This window comes from Carcharhinus amblyrhynchos, chromosome 11 (assembly GCF_965287045.1).
Source record: "Carcharhinus amblyrhynchos chromosome 11, sCarAmb.v2.hapA, whole genome shotgun sequence".
NCBI lineage: Eukaryota > Metazoa > Chordata > Chondrichthyes > Carcharhiniformes > Carcharhinidae > Carcharhinus > Carcharhinus amblyrhynchos.
This window is the reverse complement of record NC_137334.1, coordinates 95,117,292-95,134,556: the sequence shown is the minus strand read 5'-3', so window position 1 is coordinate 95,134,556 and position 17,265 is coordinate 95,117,292. Positions and strand designations below refer to the sequence as shown.

The 17,265-nt window shown below is 47.4% G+C and overlaps 1 protein-coding gene across 12 annotated transcripts in view; it reads right to left on the bottom strand.

Annotated features, from left to right (window-relative positions):
- The window catches only part of tns1b (tensin 1b), a 590,459-nt gene that overhangs the window by 160,167 nt on the left and 413,027 nt on the right, over positions 1–17,265 (bottom strand). For all 12 annotated transcript variants that reach the window (XM_080199610.1, XM_080199614.1, XM_080199612.1 and 9 more), the window contains 2 exons: positions 3,906–3,970; positions 268–351 (listed from right to left, as the gene is read on the bottom strand). In XM_080199610.1, coding sequence (XP_080055736.1) covers positions 268–351; positions 3,906–3,970 — 149 coding nt within the window. The remainder of the gene's footprint in view (positions 1–267; positions 352–3,905; positions 3,971–17,265) is intronic.

Sequence of the window (17,265 nt, the reverse complement as noted above, 5' to 3'; positions counted from 1 at the left end):
ACGGTAACAAAAGACGTCAGCAGGAATTTTACTGAACCGCCCACCACAGAATCACAACAGGTGAGGAGCGGACAATGGAAAGGTCCGCTGGCCTTGGGTAGAATTTTATGATTTCGGGACAAGCAAGGCCGTGAAATTCCGCCTATATGTCATAGATCACGTGGGATGGTTTTCCACCATGCCCATTATTCTTGTAGTCCAGCCTCTTGCCTTGTTAAACTGAAATAGCAGACATATCTGCTCTGTGTTTGACAGAGTGAGACCCACCTTCTCTGTGAGGGCTGACCCACGGGCAGTATTTTATCCTCATAGAATTTCTTCATGGCAAAGCGGTCTAAAGCCTGATCAGCACTAGGGAGAAAGGAGAAACAGGAAATATTATCACTGCAGTGACTCTGACACCAGAAACTGATTCCATAAAATAAGACAGATAAAATTAGGAATGAACACAAACTGCATACATAATCAATACGTATCTATCATCCCTACGCCTGTATAGATAATGGAATACATTGAGTATTTAATAAGAACTAATAATCAGAAATCGCAGCAGGAGTAGACCTTATATCCAGTCTAACCTGCTTCACCATTCAATATGACCATGCCCAATCTTTGGTTCCAACTCCATTTTCCTGCCCGCTCGCCATGACTAGTGAAGCTTTGAGAGGCCAAAACCTCAGTCTTAAATATATTCAATGATGGAGCATCCACTACCTTCTGTGATAGAGAATTCCAATGAATCACAACCCTTTGAATGAAGAAATTTCTCCTTATTTCAGTCCTAAATGATCACTCCATATCCTGAGATGGTGCCCCATGCTTTAGATTCCCTTATTATCAAGAACCTATCTATCTCCGTCTTAAAGACACTCAATGACCTGGCCTCCACAGCCTTCTACGGCAAAGAGTTCCATAGATTCACCAGTCTCTGGCTGAAGAAATTCCTCCTCATCTCTGTTTTAAAGGACTGTCCCTTTATCCTGAGGTTGTGTCCTCTGGTTCAAATTTTTCCTATCAGTGGAAATATCCTCTACTCTATCTAGGCCTCGCAGTACCCTGTAAGTTGCAATAAGATTCCCCCCTCATCCTTCTAAACGCCAATGGGTACAGACCCAGACTTCTCAACTGTTCTTCGTATGACAAGCTCTTCATTCCAGGGATCATTCTTGTGAACATCTTCTGGACCCTTTCCAAGGCCAGCACATTCTTTCTTAGATATGGGGCCCAAAACTGCTCATAATATTGCAAATGGGATCTGACCAGAGCCTTATACAGCCTCAGAATTACATCTGTGCTCTTGTATTCTAGCCCTCCCGGCATGAATGCTAACATTACATTTGCTGACTGAACCTGCATGTTAACCTTAAGAGAATCTTGAACAAGGATGCCCAAGTCCCTTTGTGTTTCTGATTTCCTAAGCATTTTCCCATTTAGAGAATAGTCTCAGCCTCTATTCCTCATTCTAAAGTGCACAACCTCACACTTTTCCACATTGTATTCCATCTGCCACTTTCTTTGCCCACTGTCCTAACCTGTCCAAGTCCTTTCGCAGCCCCCCTGCTTCCTCAATATTACCTGGCCATCTTTGTATCATCTGCAAACTTAGCAACAATACCTTCAGTTCCTTCTTCCAAATCATTAATGTATATTGTGAAAAGTTATGGTCCCAGCACTGACCCCTGAGACACACCACTAGTCACCTGCTGCCATCCTGAGAAAGACCTCTTTATCTCCATTCTTTGTCTGTTGTCAGTCAACCAATCCTCTATCCCTGCCAGTATCTTACCCTTCACACCATGGGCACATAACTTATTTAACAGGTAATAAGGAAAGCAAATGGAATCTTGGTATTTATTGCTAAAAGAATACAAGATAAAAGTAGTGAAGTGTTGCTGCTACTGCATTAGTGAGATTGCACTTTGAATATTGTGCACAGTTTTGGTCTTGATGTAGTTGCATTGGAGGTGGTTCAGAGGAGGTTCACTGGATTGATTCCAGACATAAGGCATTTGTCTTGTGAAAGAGATTAGGCGGTTTAGGCCTGTGTTTAGGCCTGTACTTCCTGGAGTTTAGAAGGATGAGAGGAGATCTAATTGAGGTGTACAAGATGGTAAAGGGCATGCAGAGACAGTGTTTCATCTTCTGGGCCAATCTGGAGCAAGAGATCACAGTTTTAGGATAAAGAGTAGCAGATTTAAAATAGAAATAAGGAGAAATTGCTTCTGTGGAATTTACTACCTCAGAGTGTGGTAGATGCTGGGACATTGAAGAAATTTAAGGAGGAGATAGACAGATTTTTAATTAGAGAAGTTAGTAATAGAAAGGTTATGGAGAGTGGGCAGGAAAGTGGAGTTAAGTTACATACAGAGTAAAGCTCCCTCTACACTGTCCCCCATCAAACACTCTCAGGACAGGTACAGCATGGGGTTAGATACAGAGTAAAGCTCCCTCTACACTGTCCCCATCAAACACTCCCAGGACAGGTACAGCATGGGGTTAGATACAGAGTAAAGCTCCCTCTACACTGTCCCCCCATCAAACACTCCCAGGACAGGTACAGCACGGGGTTAGATACAGAGTAAAGCTCCCTCTACACTGTCCCCCATCAAACACTCTCAGGACAGGTACAGCATGGGGTTAGATACAGAGTAAAGCTCCCTCTACACTGTCCCCATCAAACACTCCCAGGACAGGTACAGCATGGGGTTAGATACAGAGTAAAACTCCCTCTACACTGTCCCCATCAAACACTCCCAGGACAGGTACAGCATGGGGTTAGATACAGAGTAAAGCTCCCTCTACACTGTCCCCATCAAACACTCCCAGGACAGGTACAGCATGGGGTTAGATACAGAGTAAAGCTCCCTCTACACTGTCCCCATCAAACAGTCCCAGGACAGGTACAGCACGGGGTTAGATACAGAGTAAAGCTCCCTCTACACTGTCCCCATCAAACACTCCCAGGACAGGTACAGCACGGGGTTAGATACAGAGTAAAGCTCCCTCCACTCTGTGCCCCCATCAAACAGTCCCAGGACAGGTAAAGTACATGTTGTGAAAAAGGTAAATCTCCTTCCATTCTGTCATTTCACTACACATAGGGTGGGTATAGGCAGTAGCTGTGTACTAAACAGTCTAGAGATCAATCTTATTTGATATTATTGCTGGAATTCACAAAGTTAAAACCACCTTACTCACTCACACTCAACAAAGACCAAGAATGAAAATGCTTTTTTTTTATATTACTGATGGCCGATGCGGCAGGAAAAGCAACTTTGAGGCTGGCAGTGCCACTGGAGAGTTTTTTTCTGCCACATTGTGCAGGGCTTTGTAAAAAAGAGGCAGATTGAGGTTCCACATTGTGTCAGTGCCTGGCACTTACTGATTCACCCACAAAGCCATCAATTCAGCTAATTGATGAATCAGACACCGTTTTCAACACAAGCACACAGCAAGCACACCAGCAAACAATCTTCACCCAGGTACACCCCTGGCACCTCTTGGCATTATTCTTGCATTGCACTCTCTCCTTTGAGCACGGCCCTCACATCCTAGCTCCCCTGCGAGTGCTCCTCATCCAGGGCCTGCCTTTGTAGACCAGCCATGCCTCAGGCCAGTCTGACATCAGGCTACCGTGAATGTGTTATCTGGCGTGGGGGTATGGTACTGGTGTGTGATGGTGATAATGATAATTCATTACAAAGAGGTTCTGGAAGTTGGAAGATGTGAAACACAGCCCAGTACTGATGGGGGGAGGGGCAATCGCTTCCTGCTTTTCCATAGTCTTGACACACAACTTTGTTCTTCTCGTGATATTTTCCACTCTCGTTGCCAAACTCAGACAGAAGCGGAAAATCCTGGCCTTTGAGTGAGAGCAGAGTCTAGCGTTGTAATTGGGTTCTTACCTGGCTGATATGTTACTGTAATGCATGTAGGCAGCAATAACCACTCCTGTTCGTCCCCGATTTCCCTGCAGTTAGAAAACATTCAAATCAGTGTCTGCAAATCACCAAAAACGCAATCACTAATAAAGTACATGATTACAGGAAATAGAGAATAAATAGGCTGGAAATTGGAAACTTATTTTAATCAACTTGAGGCTGTGGGAGGGGGGATGGGGGGTAGAGTCAGTGATAGGGGAGAGTGTACATGGGGGTGGGGGGGACAATGGGGGGGGTAGAGTCAGTGATAGGGGAAAGTGTACATGGGGGTGTGGGAGGGGGAATGGGGGGATAGAGTCAGTGATAGGGGAGAGTGTACATGGGGGTGTGGGAGGGGGAATGGGGGGGTAGAGTCAGTGATAGGGGAGAGTGTACATGGGGGTGTGGGAGGGGGAATGGGGGGGTAGAGTCAGTGATAGGGGAGAGTGTACATGGAGGTGGGGGGGACAATGGGGGGGGTAGAGTCAGTGATAGGGGAGAGTGTACATGGGGGTGTGGGAGGGGGAATGGGGGGATAGAGTCAGTGATAGGGGAGAGTGTGATGTGGACCTTATTTTGCTATACCGAAACGGTATAGGATTGGATGATACGTTCTAGGTGTCCGATATCCAATGTCTCCCTGACTAACTGAGCTGGTTATAGCCGGAGGATTAGAAAGGAAAATGTGCATTTCCGTTGAGTTTTCTCTAATCTCACCCTTGCACAGCATTGACCTGTGTATGCAAACCCTGCTCTGTGATTGGTGTCCTGCTTCCATAACATCAAACCAAACCTACAGACTTCACAATACCCCACCACCCCCTAGTTTTACCCCCCTCCGCCTGCTCCTACAGTCTCAACATCAACCCCCACCCACATTCCCCCACTTTCACCAATAATCACACCCAAACTTTTCCCTCAGCTTTACCCGGCTTCCCCCACCTCCCATGGACACAGCAGCAACTTCCCCACCCCCCGTGTATGATCCCATCGCTACAATGCCTCTCATTTCATTCCCCCGAGAGTCGTTTGCTCTGTCCCTCCAGCTGAGCCACAGCTGACATTGTTGACATGTTGTCCCGCAGGGAATACACAGGCTCCACCTTCAGCCAGTTCCAGATCAAACCAATTCCACATCATGATAGGGTGACTTGGAATGGAGCCTACAGGTGGTGATGTTCCCATTTATCTGCTGTCTTTGTCCTTCTAAACTGCTGAGCTTGTAGATTTAAGATCTTGTTCAGAACAATGAGTCAGTATGTTTAATTATTCATTTATTATTAGTGTCACAAGTTAGCTTACATTAACACCGCAATGAAGTTATTGTGTTTATCTGAATGCACGAAGCATTTGGAATAAAGTGGATGAGCTGGTGGCGCAGATCGACACAAATGGATACGATCTGGTGGCCTTTACAGAGACGTGGCTGCAGGGTGACAGGGACTGGGAGCTGAATGTACAGGGCTATCAAGTGTTTAGGAAGGATAGGCAGGAGGGAAAAGGGGGGGGCGTAGCTCTGCTGATTAAGGATAGCATCAGGGTGGTAGCAAGGGATGATATTGGAGCCAAGGAGCAGAACGTGGAATCGTTGTGGGTGGAGATTAGGAACAGCAAAGGGTGGAAGACGCTGGTGGGTGTCGTCTATAGGCCCCCGAATAATGATCTGGAGGTGGGGCGGGCTGTTAACGCGCAAATAAGTGCGGCGTGCAGGAATGGGACGGCCGTAGTTATGGGGGATTTCAATCTGCATATTGATTGGTCGACCCATGTTGGACGCGGGGGGCTCGAGGAAGAGTTCTTGGAATGCTGCCGGGATAGTTTCCTCGAACAGTGTGTGTTGGAGCCGACGAGGGAGCGAGCTATCTTGGATCTGGTGCTATGTAATGAGGCGGGTAGAATTAGGGACCTTGTGGTGAAGGATCCTCTTGGGGAGAGTGATCATTGTATGGTGGAGTTTCTGTTGCAGATGGAGGAGGAGAAAGTGGGTTCCCGGACACGCGTCCTTTGTTTGAATAGAGGGGAGTACGGTAGGATGAGAGAAGAATTGGCGAATGTGGACTGGGGGAGCGCGTTGGAGGGAGGGTCTGCTGAGGAGCAGTGGAGGATCTTTAAGGAGATCTTTCTTGGTGCTCAGCAGAAATTTATTCCGATGGTCAAAAAGGATAGTGGGAGGAGAGGTAATAAGCCGTGGATAACGAAGGAGGTGAAGGAAAGTGTTAAATTAAAAGCGGAGGAATTTAGAGTAGCTAAGAGTAGTGGGCGAGAAGAGGATTGGGAGAGGTTTAAATGTCAACAAAGATTGACAAAGAAGTTGATAAAGAAGGGTAGGAGAAACTATGAAGCTGGGCTAGCGCTTAATATAAAAAAGGATAGCAAGAGTTTTTATAAATATATAAAAAGGAAGAGGCTGGCTAGGGTGAATGTTGGTCCTTTAGAGGATGAGAAAGGGGACCTAGTGGTAGGGGATGGGGATATGGCTAAGGTATTGAATAACTTTTTTGTTTCTGTCTTCACGGAGGAGGACGTGAATAATTTGCCGGGTGTTAGCGATGGAAAGGTGGTAGGACTGGAGGGTCTTAATGACATTACTGTTACTAGAGAGGCGGTGCTCGACAGACTGGAGGGGCTGATTGTGGACAAGTCCCCAGGACCGGATGGAATGCATCCGAGGGTTCTGAAAGAAATGGCGGAGGTGATAGTGGATGCCTTGGTGGTTATTTTCCAGACGTCGCTGGATTCCGGGGAAGTGCCGGATGATTGGAAAACGGCTAATGTTACGCCATTGTTTAAGAAGGGTGCCAGGCAAAAGGCGGGGAATTATAGGCCGGTTAGTTTAACGTCTGTGGTAGGTAAAATGTTAGAATCTGTCATTAAGGAGGAAATTGCGAGGCATCTGGAAGGGAATTGCTTGATAGAGCAGGCGCAGCACGGTTTCATTAAAGGGAAGTCGTGTCTGACAAATTTACTTGAGTTCTGTGAGGATGTGTCTAGGGCGGTGGATAGAGGAGAGCCGGTGGATGTGGTCTTTCTAGATTTTCAGAAGGCGTTTGACAAAGTACCTCACAAGGGGTTATTGCAGAAGGTCGAGGGACATGGAGTTGGGGGTAGGGTGTTAGCGTGGATAGAGGATTGGTTGTCAAATAGGAGGCAGAGAGTGGGGGTCAACGGGTGCTATTCGGATTGGCGGATGGTGACTAGTGGAGTGCCCCAGGGGTCGGTGCTGGGGCCTCAGCTATTTGCCATTTATATAGATGATCTGGAGGAGGGAACCGAGTGTAGGGTGTCGAAATTTGCTGATGACACCAAGATTGGGGGAACGGCAAATTGTGCAGAGGGTGTGGAGAGTCTGCAGAAGGATCTAGATAGGCTGGGCGAATGGGCCAGGAAATGGCAAATGGAATTTAATGTTGGCAAGTGTGAGGTGGTCCACTTTGGTAGGAAGAATGGTAGGAAGGACTATTACTTACGGGGCGAAAAACTGCAGCAGGCGACGGTGCAGAGGGACCTCGGGATCCTTGTGCATGAGTCGCAAAAACCCAGCTTGCAGGTGCAGCAGGTGGTCAGGAAGGTAAATGGGATGCTGGCCTTCATAGCGAGGGGGATTGAATATGAAAGTAGGGAGGTCTTGCTGCAGCTGTATAGGGCATTGGTGAGGCCGCAGCTGGAGTACTGTGTGCAGTTTTGGGCGCCGCACCTGCGCAAAGATATTTTGGCCTTGGAGGGAGTGCAGAGGAGGTTTACTAGGCTGATACCGGAGTTGAGGGGGTTGAGCTCTGAGGAGAGGCTGAATAAACTAGGCTTGTACTCGTTAGAGTTTAGAAGAATGAGGGGAGATCTCATTGAGACGTATAAGATGATGAATGGGATGGATAGGATAGAGGTGGAGAGACTCTTCCCGCTCAAAAAAGACAGTAGGACTAGGGGGCACAGCCTCAAGATAAAAGGGGGGCGGTTTAGAACGGAGTTGAGGAGGAACTTCTTCACTCAAAGGGTGGTGAATCTCTGGAATCCTCTGCCCGTTGAAGTGGTGGAGGCTGCCTCGCTAAATATTTTTAAGACGCGGGTTGATGGGTTTTTGATAAGAGAGGGGATTAAGGGTTATGGGGAGAAAGCGGGAAAGTGGAACTGAGCAGCGACAGATCAGCCATGATCTTATTGAATGGCGGGGCAGGCTCGAAGGGCTAGATGGCCTACTTCTGCTCCTATTTCTTATGTTCTTATGTTCTTATCCCCTCATCGCAACACTCTGGCGCCTGTTCGAGTACACTGAGGGAGAATTTAGCGCAGCCAATGCACCTAACCAGCAAGTCTTTCAGACTGTGGGAGAAAACCGGAGCACTCAAAGGAAACCCATGCAGACATGGGGAGAACATGCAAACTCCACACAGACAGTGACCCAAGCTGGGATTGAACCCGGATCCCCGCCACTGTGAGGCAGCAGTGCCAACCATTGTGCCACCGTGTAAACAGATGATAGTAAATTATAAGGGATAGAATTTATAACCATCTAGAGGGAAATAAATTGATTAGGGATAGTCAACACGGTTTTGTGAAGGGTAGGTCATGCCTCACAAACCTTATCGAGTTTTTTGAAAAGGTGACCAAAGAGGTGGATAAGGGTAAGGCAGTTGACGTGGTGTATATGGATTTTAGCAAAGCGTTTGATAAGGTTCCCCATGGTAGTCTATTGCAGAAAATGCAGATGCATGGGATTGAGCGTGATTTAGCAGTTTGGATCAGGAATTGGCTAGCTGATAGAAGACAGAGGGTGGTGGTTGATGGGAAATATTCAACCTGGAGTTCAGTTACAAGTGGTGTACCTCAGGGATCTGTTTTGGGGCCACTGCTGCTTGTCATTTTTATAAATGACCTAGATGAGGGTATAGAAGGTTGGATTAGTAAATTTGCTGACGACACCAAAGTCGGAGGAGTTGTAGACAGTGAGGATGGATGTTACAGTTTGCAGAGGGACATAGATAAGCTGCAGAGCTGGGCCGAGAGGTGGCAGATGGAGTTTAATACAGAAAAGTGTGAGGTGATCAACTTTGGTAAGAGTAACAGGAGTACAGAATATACGGCAAATGGAAGGACTCTTAGTAGTGTTGACGAGCAGAGAGGTCTCAGGGTACATGTGCATAGCTCCCTGAAAGTTGGCACCCAGGTTGATAAGGTTGTTAAGAAGGCATACGGTGTGTTAGCTTTTATTGGTAGAGGGATTGAATTTCGGAGTCGTGAGGTCATGTTACAACCGTACAAAACTCTGGTGCGGCCGCACTTGGAGTATTGTGTACAGTTCTGGTCGCCGCATTATAAGAAAGATGTGGAGGCATTGGAAAGGGTGCAGAGGAGGTTTACCAGGATGTTGCCTGGTGTGGTGGGAAGGTCTTATGAGGAAAGGCTGAGGGACTTGAGGTTATTTTCATTGGAGAGAAGAAGGTTACGAGGTGACCTAATTGAGGCATACAAGATGATCAGAGGATTGGACAGGGTGGACAGTGAGAGCCTTTTACCTCGGATGGTGATGGCTAACACAAGGGGACATAGCTTTAAATTAAGGGATGGATGTCAGAGGTAGGTTCTTTACTCAGAGGGTAGTAAGGTCGTGGAATGCCCTGCCTGCAGCAGTTGTGGACTTGCCAACTTTAAGGGTGTTCAAATGGATAACATTGGAATAGTTTAGGTTAGAGGGTCATTAGGTTGGTTCCACTGGTCGGCGCAACATCGAGGGCCGAAGGGCCTGTACTGCACTGTAATGTTCTATGTTCTAAACTTTTTGAGGAACGGCGAGAGTTGTTAAGTGACACTCATTGCTGCTACGTTCCTGCTGTGGTTGAGTGGCCGTGAGTGGATAAAGTTAACATCTCCCAGCTCAGATTCCTCATTCAGTGGTTCCCTTGGCAACACAGTTTACGAGAGGCTTATGCCTGTCTGTCACCCAGAGTCAATGAGACCTTGTTAGTGTGAAAGAGCTGAGTGAGACCTGATATGGTTGTTACAGATCCTCTAACAAGGTTTCTTTAATGCTTTTAGATCTGAATGTAAGCCACTGAGAAATTAAATACATCCCATCTATCTGGGTATTTAGCTCCTGATGGACATTTTGAGCAATCCTTCTCCCAGGTTAGGGAATCCTTCACCAATCACAGGTTCTCAGGATTATTTTGGTTCAGGCTGAGTGAACAATTCCAGGTACCAACAATCTCCTCATGAACACAGCAGAAACCCAAAATCCCCTCCCCTGAGGGTAACCGGGGGAAGCCCCAACACTTGGCTGATGGGGAGACAACGTTAAGTGCACCAACATAAGGCTCAGGCCATTTAAACCAATCAGAGCCAAGAGCCGTTTGTGCTCAGCTGCAGACAACAGTTGTGTGTATTTGAGGGATTTGAGTGGGTTTGAGGGATTTGAGCTGGTTTGAGGGATTTGAGTGGGTTTGAGGGAGTTGAGCGGGTTTGAGGGAGTTGAGCGGGTTTGAGGGAGTTGAACCGGTTTGAGGTAGTTGAGCTGGTTTGAGGGATTTGAGTCGGTTGAGGGAGTTAAATGGTTTTGAGGGATTTGAGTGGGTTTGAGGGATTTGAGCAGGTTTGAGGGATTTGAGTGGGTTTGAGAGATTTGAGTGGGTTGAGGGAGTTGAGTGGGTTTGAGGGATTTAAGTGTATTTGAAGAAGTTGTGTGGGTTTGAGGGAGTTCAGTGCATTTGAGGGAGTTATAGAGGTCATAGAGTCATAGAGGTTTACAGCATGGAAACAGGCCCTTTGGCCCAACCTGTCCATGCGCCTTTTTTTTTAAACCCTTAAAATAATCCCAATTGCCCATGTTTGGCCCATATCCCTCTATACCCATTTTACCCATGTAACTGTCTAAATGCTTTTTAAAAGACAAAATTGTACCCACCTCTCCTACTACCTCTGGCAGCTTGTTTCAGACACTCACCACCCTCTGTGTGAAAAAATTGCCCTTCTGCACACTTTTGTATCTCTCCCCTCTCACCTTAAACCGATGCCCTCTAGTTTTAGACTCCCCAACCTTTGGAAAAAGATATTGACTATCTAGCTGATCTGTGCCCCTCATTATTTTATAGATCTTTATAAGATCACTCCTCAGCCTCCTACGCTCCAGAGAAAAAAGTCCCAGTCTATCCAGCCTCTCCTTATTAGTCAATCCAACAAGTCCCGGTAGCATCCTAGTAAATCTTTTCTGCACTCTTTCTAATTTAATAATATCCTTTCTATAATAGGGTGACCTGAATTGTACACAGTATGCAAAGTGTGGCCTTACCAATGTCTTGTACAACTTCAACAGGACATTCCAACTCCTGTATTCAATGTTCTGACTGATGAAACTAAGCATGCGGAATGGCTTCTTCACCACTCTGTCCACCTGTGACTGCACTTTCATGGATCTATGAACATGTACTCCTCGATCTCTTTGTTCTATAACTCTCCCTAATGCCCTACCATTAACTGAGTAAGTCCTGCCCTAGTCCAATCTACCAAAATGCATCACCTCGTATTTGTCTAAACTCCATCTGCCATTCATCAGCCCACTGGCCCAATTGATCAAAATCCCATTGCAATCGGAGAAAACTTTCTTCACTGTCCACTATGCCATCAATCTTGGTGTCAACTTACTAACCATAAGAACATAAGAACATAAGAAATAGGAGCAGGAGTAGGCCAACTAGCCCTTCAAGCCTGCCCCGCCATTCAATAAGATCATGGCTGATCTGTCGTGGCTCAGTTCCACTTTCCCGCCCTCTCCCCATAACCCTTAATCCCCTCTCTCATCACGCCTCCTATATTCTCATCCAGATCATTAATATAAATGACAAATAACAGTGGGCCCAGCACTGATCCCTGAGGCACACCGCTGGTCACGGGCCTCCAGTTTGAAAAACAACTCTCTGCAACCACCCTCTGGCTCCTGTCAATTTAGATACCTCACCCTGGATCCCGTGAGATTTAACCTACCATGCGGAGTTGAGGGATTTGAGCATGTTTGAGGGAGTTGAGTGGGTTTGAGGGATTTGAGTGGGTTTGAGGGAGTTGAGTGGGTTTGAGGGAGTCGAGTCGGTTTGAGGGAGTTGAGTGGGTTTGAGGGATTTGAGTGGGTTTGAGGGAGTTGAATGGGTTTGAGGGAATTGAGTGGACTTGAGGGAGTCGAATCAGTTTGAGGGAGTTGAGTGGGTTTGAGGGATTTGAGTGGGTTCAAAGAAGTCGAGTTGGTTTGAGGGAGTTGAATGGGTTTGAGGGAGTTGAGCAGGTTTGAGGGAGTTGAGCAGGTTCGAGGGATTTGAGTGCGTTTGAGGAGTTGAGTGGATTTGAGGGAGTTGAGTGGATTTGAGGGAGTTGAGTGGGTTTGAGGGAGTTGAGCAGGTTTGAGGGAGTTGAGCAGGTTCGAGGGATTTGAGTGCGTTTGAGGAGTTGAGTGGATTTGAGGGAGTTGAGTGGGTTTGAGGGAGTTGAGTGGGTTTGAGGGAATTGGGTGGGTTTGAGGGAGTTGAGTGGTTTGAGGAAATTGTGTGGGTTTGAGGGAGTTGAGTGGTTTGAGGAATTTGAGCAGGTTTGAGGGATTTGAGCGGGTTTGAGGGAGTTGAGTGGGTTTGAGAGAGTTGAGCAGGTTTGAGGGAGTTGAGTGGGTTTGAGGGAATTGACTGGGTTTGAGGGAGCTGAGTGAGTTTGAGGGATTTGAGTGCATTTGAGGGAGTTGGGTGGGTTTGAGGGAGTTGAGTGGGTTTGAGGGAGTTGAGTGGGTTTGAGGGAATTGAGCAGGTTTGAGGGAGCTGAGTGGGTTTGAGGGAGCTGAGTGGGTTTGAGGGAGCTGAGTGGGTTTGAGGGAGCTGAGTGGGTTTGAGGGAATTGAGTGGGTTTGAGGGAGCTGAGTGGGTTTGAGGGAGCTGAGTGGGTTTGAGGGAGCTGAGTGGGTTTGAGGGAGCTGAGTGGGTTTGAGGGAATTGAGTGGGTTTGAGGGAGCTGAGTGGGTTTGAGGGAGCTGAGTGGGTTTGACAGGAGGCCGCATCCAGGATTCATCACTGACAAGATTAAGCAGAAGTTGGAACTTTAAGGGGCGTCTGGACAAATCCATGAATAGGATGGGAACAGAGGGATATGGTCCCAGGAAGGGTAGGGGGTTTTAGTTCAGTCGGGCAGCATGGTCAGTGCAGGCTTGGAGGGCCGAAGGGCCTGTTCCTGTGCTGGAATTTTCTTTGCTCTTCGTGGGATTCTTTGCTAAGGTGAGCGTGAAATTCAATTGAAAGGTTCAACATTATGAGGGTTTTTGACAGAATAAATGAGCAGAAACTGACACAGTGACTGGAAACAGAGACCAAAGAGTCAGAGCTAAAATAATTGACAGAAAAAGCAGAGGGGAAAAGCGGAGAGATTTTGACACATTGAACGATTCATATCATCTGGAACGCACTCAGAACAGTGTAATGGACACCCAATCAGAAAAAAACACACCAGCATACATATGTCCCAGTTTTCATTGCTTCTTCCTTCAGGGCATTTACTCAAAGGGGATGAATATATTGGGAAAAGAGCAGAGGAATGGGATGAGGCCAGGCTGCTCCTTTATAGGCAGTGAAATTACAGATTACCGTTAAACTCTAAGGTCAATAAACTGGGAGAAAGGGAGAATTGGAAACAGAAGCTCCTAGCCATTCCTTACAGGAACCAGTGGTGAACTTTCTACTCCTCCCCAAACCCCTCAAGGAAACACTTAAATCAATAAAATAATTTCATTTGCTTGGCTAGTTGATTTCCAAGTCTAGTTAGGCTGGCAAATGCTAAAGGGTCAAATCCCACGAGCAGCAGACTCTGTTACTCCAGTTCTGCGGTGCCCTCCTCAGGCTGCACCTTGTGTCTGCTCACAAAGAAATACCAAAACCTTGCAAAAGTGTTCAGTGTTGAGCAATCCTTCATGGCATGAATGGGTGTGGGAGACAGTGAGTGCTGCGGGGGAGACAGTGAGGGCTCCGAGGGAGTCAATGAGGGCTCCGAGGGAGACAGTGAGGGCTTTGGGAAGACAGTGAAGGCTCAAGGGAAGACAGTGAGGGCTCTGGGGGAGACAGTGAGGGCTCTGGGGGAGACAGTGAGGGCTCTGGGGGAGACAGTGAGGGCTCAAGGGAAGACAGTAAGGGGTCCGGGGGAGTCAGTGAGGGCTCTGGGGGAGACAGTGAGGGCTCTGGGAAGACAGTGAGGGCTCAAGGGAAGACAGTAAGGGGTCCGGGGGAGTCAGTGAGGGCTCTGGGGGAGACAGTGAGGGCTCAAGGGAAGACAGTAAGGGGTCCGGGGGAGACAGTGAGGGCTCTGGGGGAGACAGTGAGGGCTCTGGGGGAGACAGTGAGGGCTCTGGGGGAGACAGTGAGGGCTCTGGGGGAGACTGTGAGGGCTCTGGGGGAGACAGTGAGGGCTCTGGGGGAGAGTGTGAGGGCTCTGGGGGAGACAGTAAGGGGTCCAGGGGAGACAGTGAGGGCTCTGGGGGAGACTGTGAGGGCTCTGGGGGAGACTGTGAGGGCTCTGGGGGAGACAGTGAGGGCTCTGGGGGAGACTGTGAGGGCTCTGGGGGAGACAGTGAGGGCTCTGGGGGAGACAGTGAGGGTTCCGGGTGTGAATCCTATGATGAAGTAAACAGCTCTCAAATTCTTAATTTTTCTGAAAACTTAATTCTGCAAAGCTGGCGTTTCAACAACAGCATTGATAAAAATAGTGTTCCAAGTGAGGATAAATATTCATGATGGTAAATATCTGTTAGCCTCTTGACAGAATTGATGCCCAGTACCATAAACCATAATCAGAAACAAAAACAAAACTCATTATAAATAGATGTTTAGAATACATGATTGGAAAAGCAAATTGTGCGGAGGGTGTGGAAAGTCTGCAGAGAGATCTGGATAGGCTGAGCGAGTGGGCGAGGACCTGGCAGATGGAGTACAATGTTAGCAAGTGTGAGGTTATCCACTTTGGTAGAAATAATAGTAGGAGGGATTATTATTTAAAAGGTGAAAAGCTGCAGCATGCTACGGTGCAGAAGGACCTGGGGGTCCTTGTGCACGAATCGCAAAAACCCAATCTGCAGGTGTAGCAGGTGATCAAGAAGGCGAATGGGATGTTGGCCTTTATAGCGAGGGGGATAGAATTTAAAAGCAGGGAGGTCTTGCTGCAACTGTACAGGGCATTGGTGAGGCCGCAGCTGGAGTACTGTGTGCAGTTTTGGTCGCCGCACTTGCGTAAGGATATATTAGCCTTGGAGGGAGTGCAGAGGAGGTTCACTCGGCTGATACCGGAGATGAGGGGAGTTAGCTTATGAACAGAGACTGAATAGACTGGGTCTGTACTCGTTGGAGTTTAGAAGGATGAGGTGGGATCTTATAGAGACGTATAAGATAATGAAAGGGATAGATAGGGTAGAGGTAGGGAGATTCTTCCCGCTCAGAAAGGACAGCAGGACTGGAGGGCACAGCCTCCAGATAAGGGGGGTGCAGTTTAGATCAGAGTTGAGGAGGAACTTCTTCACTCAAAGGGTGGTGAAGCTCTGGAATTCTCTGCCCGTTGAAGTGGTGGAGGCTACCTCGCTAAATATATTTAAGTCACGGGTAGATAGGTTTCTGATAGACAAGGGAATTAAGGGTTATTTGGAGAAAGCGGGAAAGTGGAACTGATCCACTTCCATCAGCCGTGATCTTATTGAATGGCGGGGCAGGCTCGAAGGTCTAGATGGCCTACTCCTGCTCCTATTTCTTTTGTTCTTATGTTCTTATGTTTAATTTTAGAATTAATTTAGATTTTAGAAGTAATCGTCTGGGCTCATTTGCCTTAGCCTTTTCAGTGAGGATTACCTGTTCTCCCCATCAATGGAGACCTATCTGATAGCCTTGCTGGTGGGACCAGAGGCTATTGGGACTCCCGAGGTGGTCAGCAGCGGGGATGGGGGTTGACCTGGGGAGGTGGGGGGGAGTGGAATTGGGGCAGCGATAGATTGGGGGGGGTATTGAGATGGTGATCATCTGGGAAGGGTGGTATAGGGGTGGAGGTCAGGTGGCGGGATATCGGGCCCGGAAATAGGCCAGAGAGGCCAGTGATCGGGAAAGGGGGAGGGAGAAGACAAGCAGTGGGCTGGGGAGGCCCACTCAAGGGAGGTTTGGGGAGGGATGGCAGGGGTGACAGATCTCTCAGTGTGTACTATGTATACTTATACACAAAACACTGAGTGATCGTTGCATGCGCAATGGTACCTTTTAGCTGTCATCAGCCGGGTTTTCAGTGGGACTCTGAAACTCACTGTCTGAAAGGGCGATGGAGAAAGAGACACTCAAAACAAGTGTTGATGTGCACTTTTAATTCTAACGCATACAAGGCTCTGAGCCCAGTACTGCAAAATGGGATTAGAAGAGTTAGATGGTTTACCTTTGACCAGCACAGCCACAATGGACCAAAGAGCTTATTCTGCACTGTATACACTGTATACCCCCACCATGCCACAGACACCTGCCTCCCTTCCCACAGAGATGGAACCCATGGCACCTCCCTAACCCTGGCAGTGCCCCTATACATCCCCAGTGGATTCTGTTCGGCTGTTCCCCAATTATAAAAACCTGACACCAGGACATTTGGTGGGAGATGTTACTGTGGGGAGGTTTGATAATCATATTTAAATGTAGTATCATCGAGTTCCTGTCATTGCGCAGCAGGAACCCCGTTATGTCACTGACGAGGTACAGGGAGAATTGAGCGGGGAATTCTTCTCAGAGGAAAAGCTGATGTGAGTCACTCGCTTCATTCATCGTCCTCTTTGCCATACCTACCCATCGGAAATGGGGGTGGAAATTCCCTCCCTAAGCTCTTACATTGAGATTAATTTCATTCAGAGCTCAAATCCCCAGAACGCTGCAATGCGTTTGAACTCAGCTTGATTTTAACCCTGTGTAAGTGAATTAAAATTTCACTCACATTCTCTGGATTATTAGTAACATTTTACGATAACCCTAACACGACCAAAGTCAATTGGAGCAGAAAGGGTGATATGAGGGACATTTACTGTTCCTCTACACACTGATTTGCCCACAGAAGCTGCATTTTTGTGAGTATATAAGTTATAGACACTGTTTCTCAGGCTTGAGCTGGTGCAGGCAAAACCTTTGACGCTGACTTTCTGGAATTAGGTGTGTGATGTGATCACTTGGATGTAGTATCAGGAATTCTGGTATGTGAGGCAGCGGAGCAGACAGAGAAAAATTTAAAGAAAGGAATTCAGTCATTACAGATAAGACAGTCTGAAGATGTTTGGCAACACACAACATGTGGTAGGTTAAAGACATTAAACAAAGGCAATCACATTGTCATT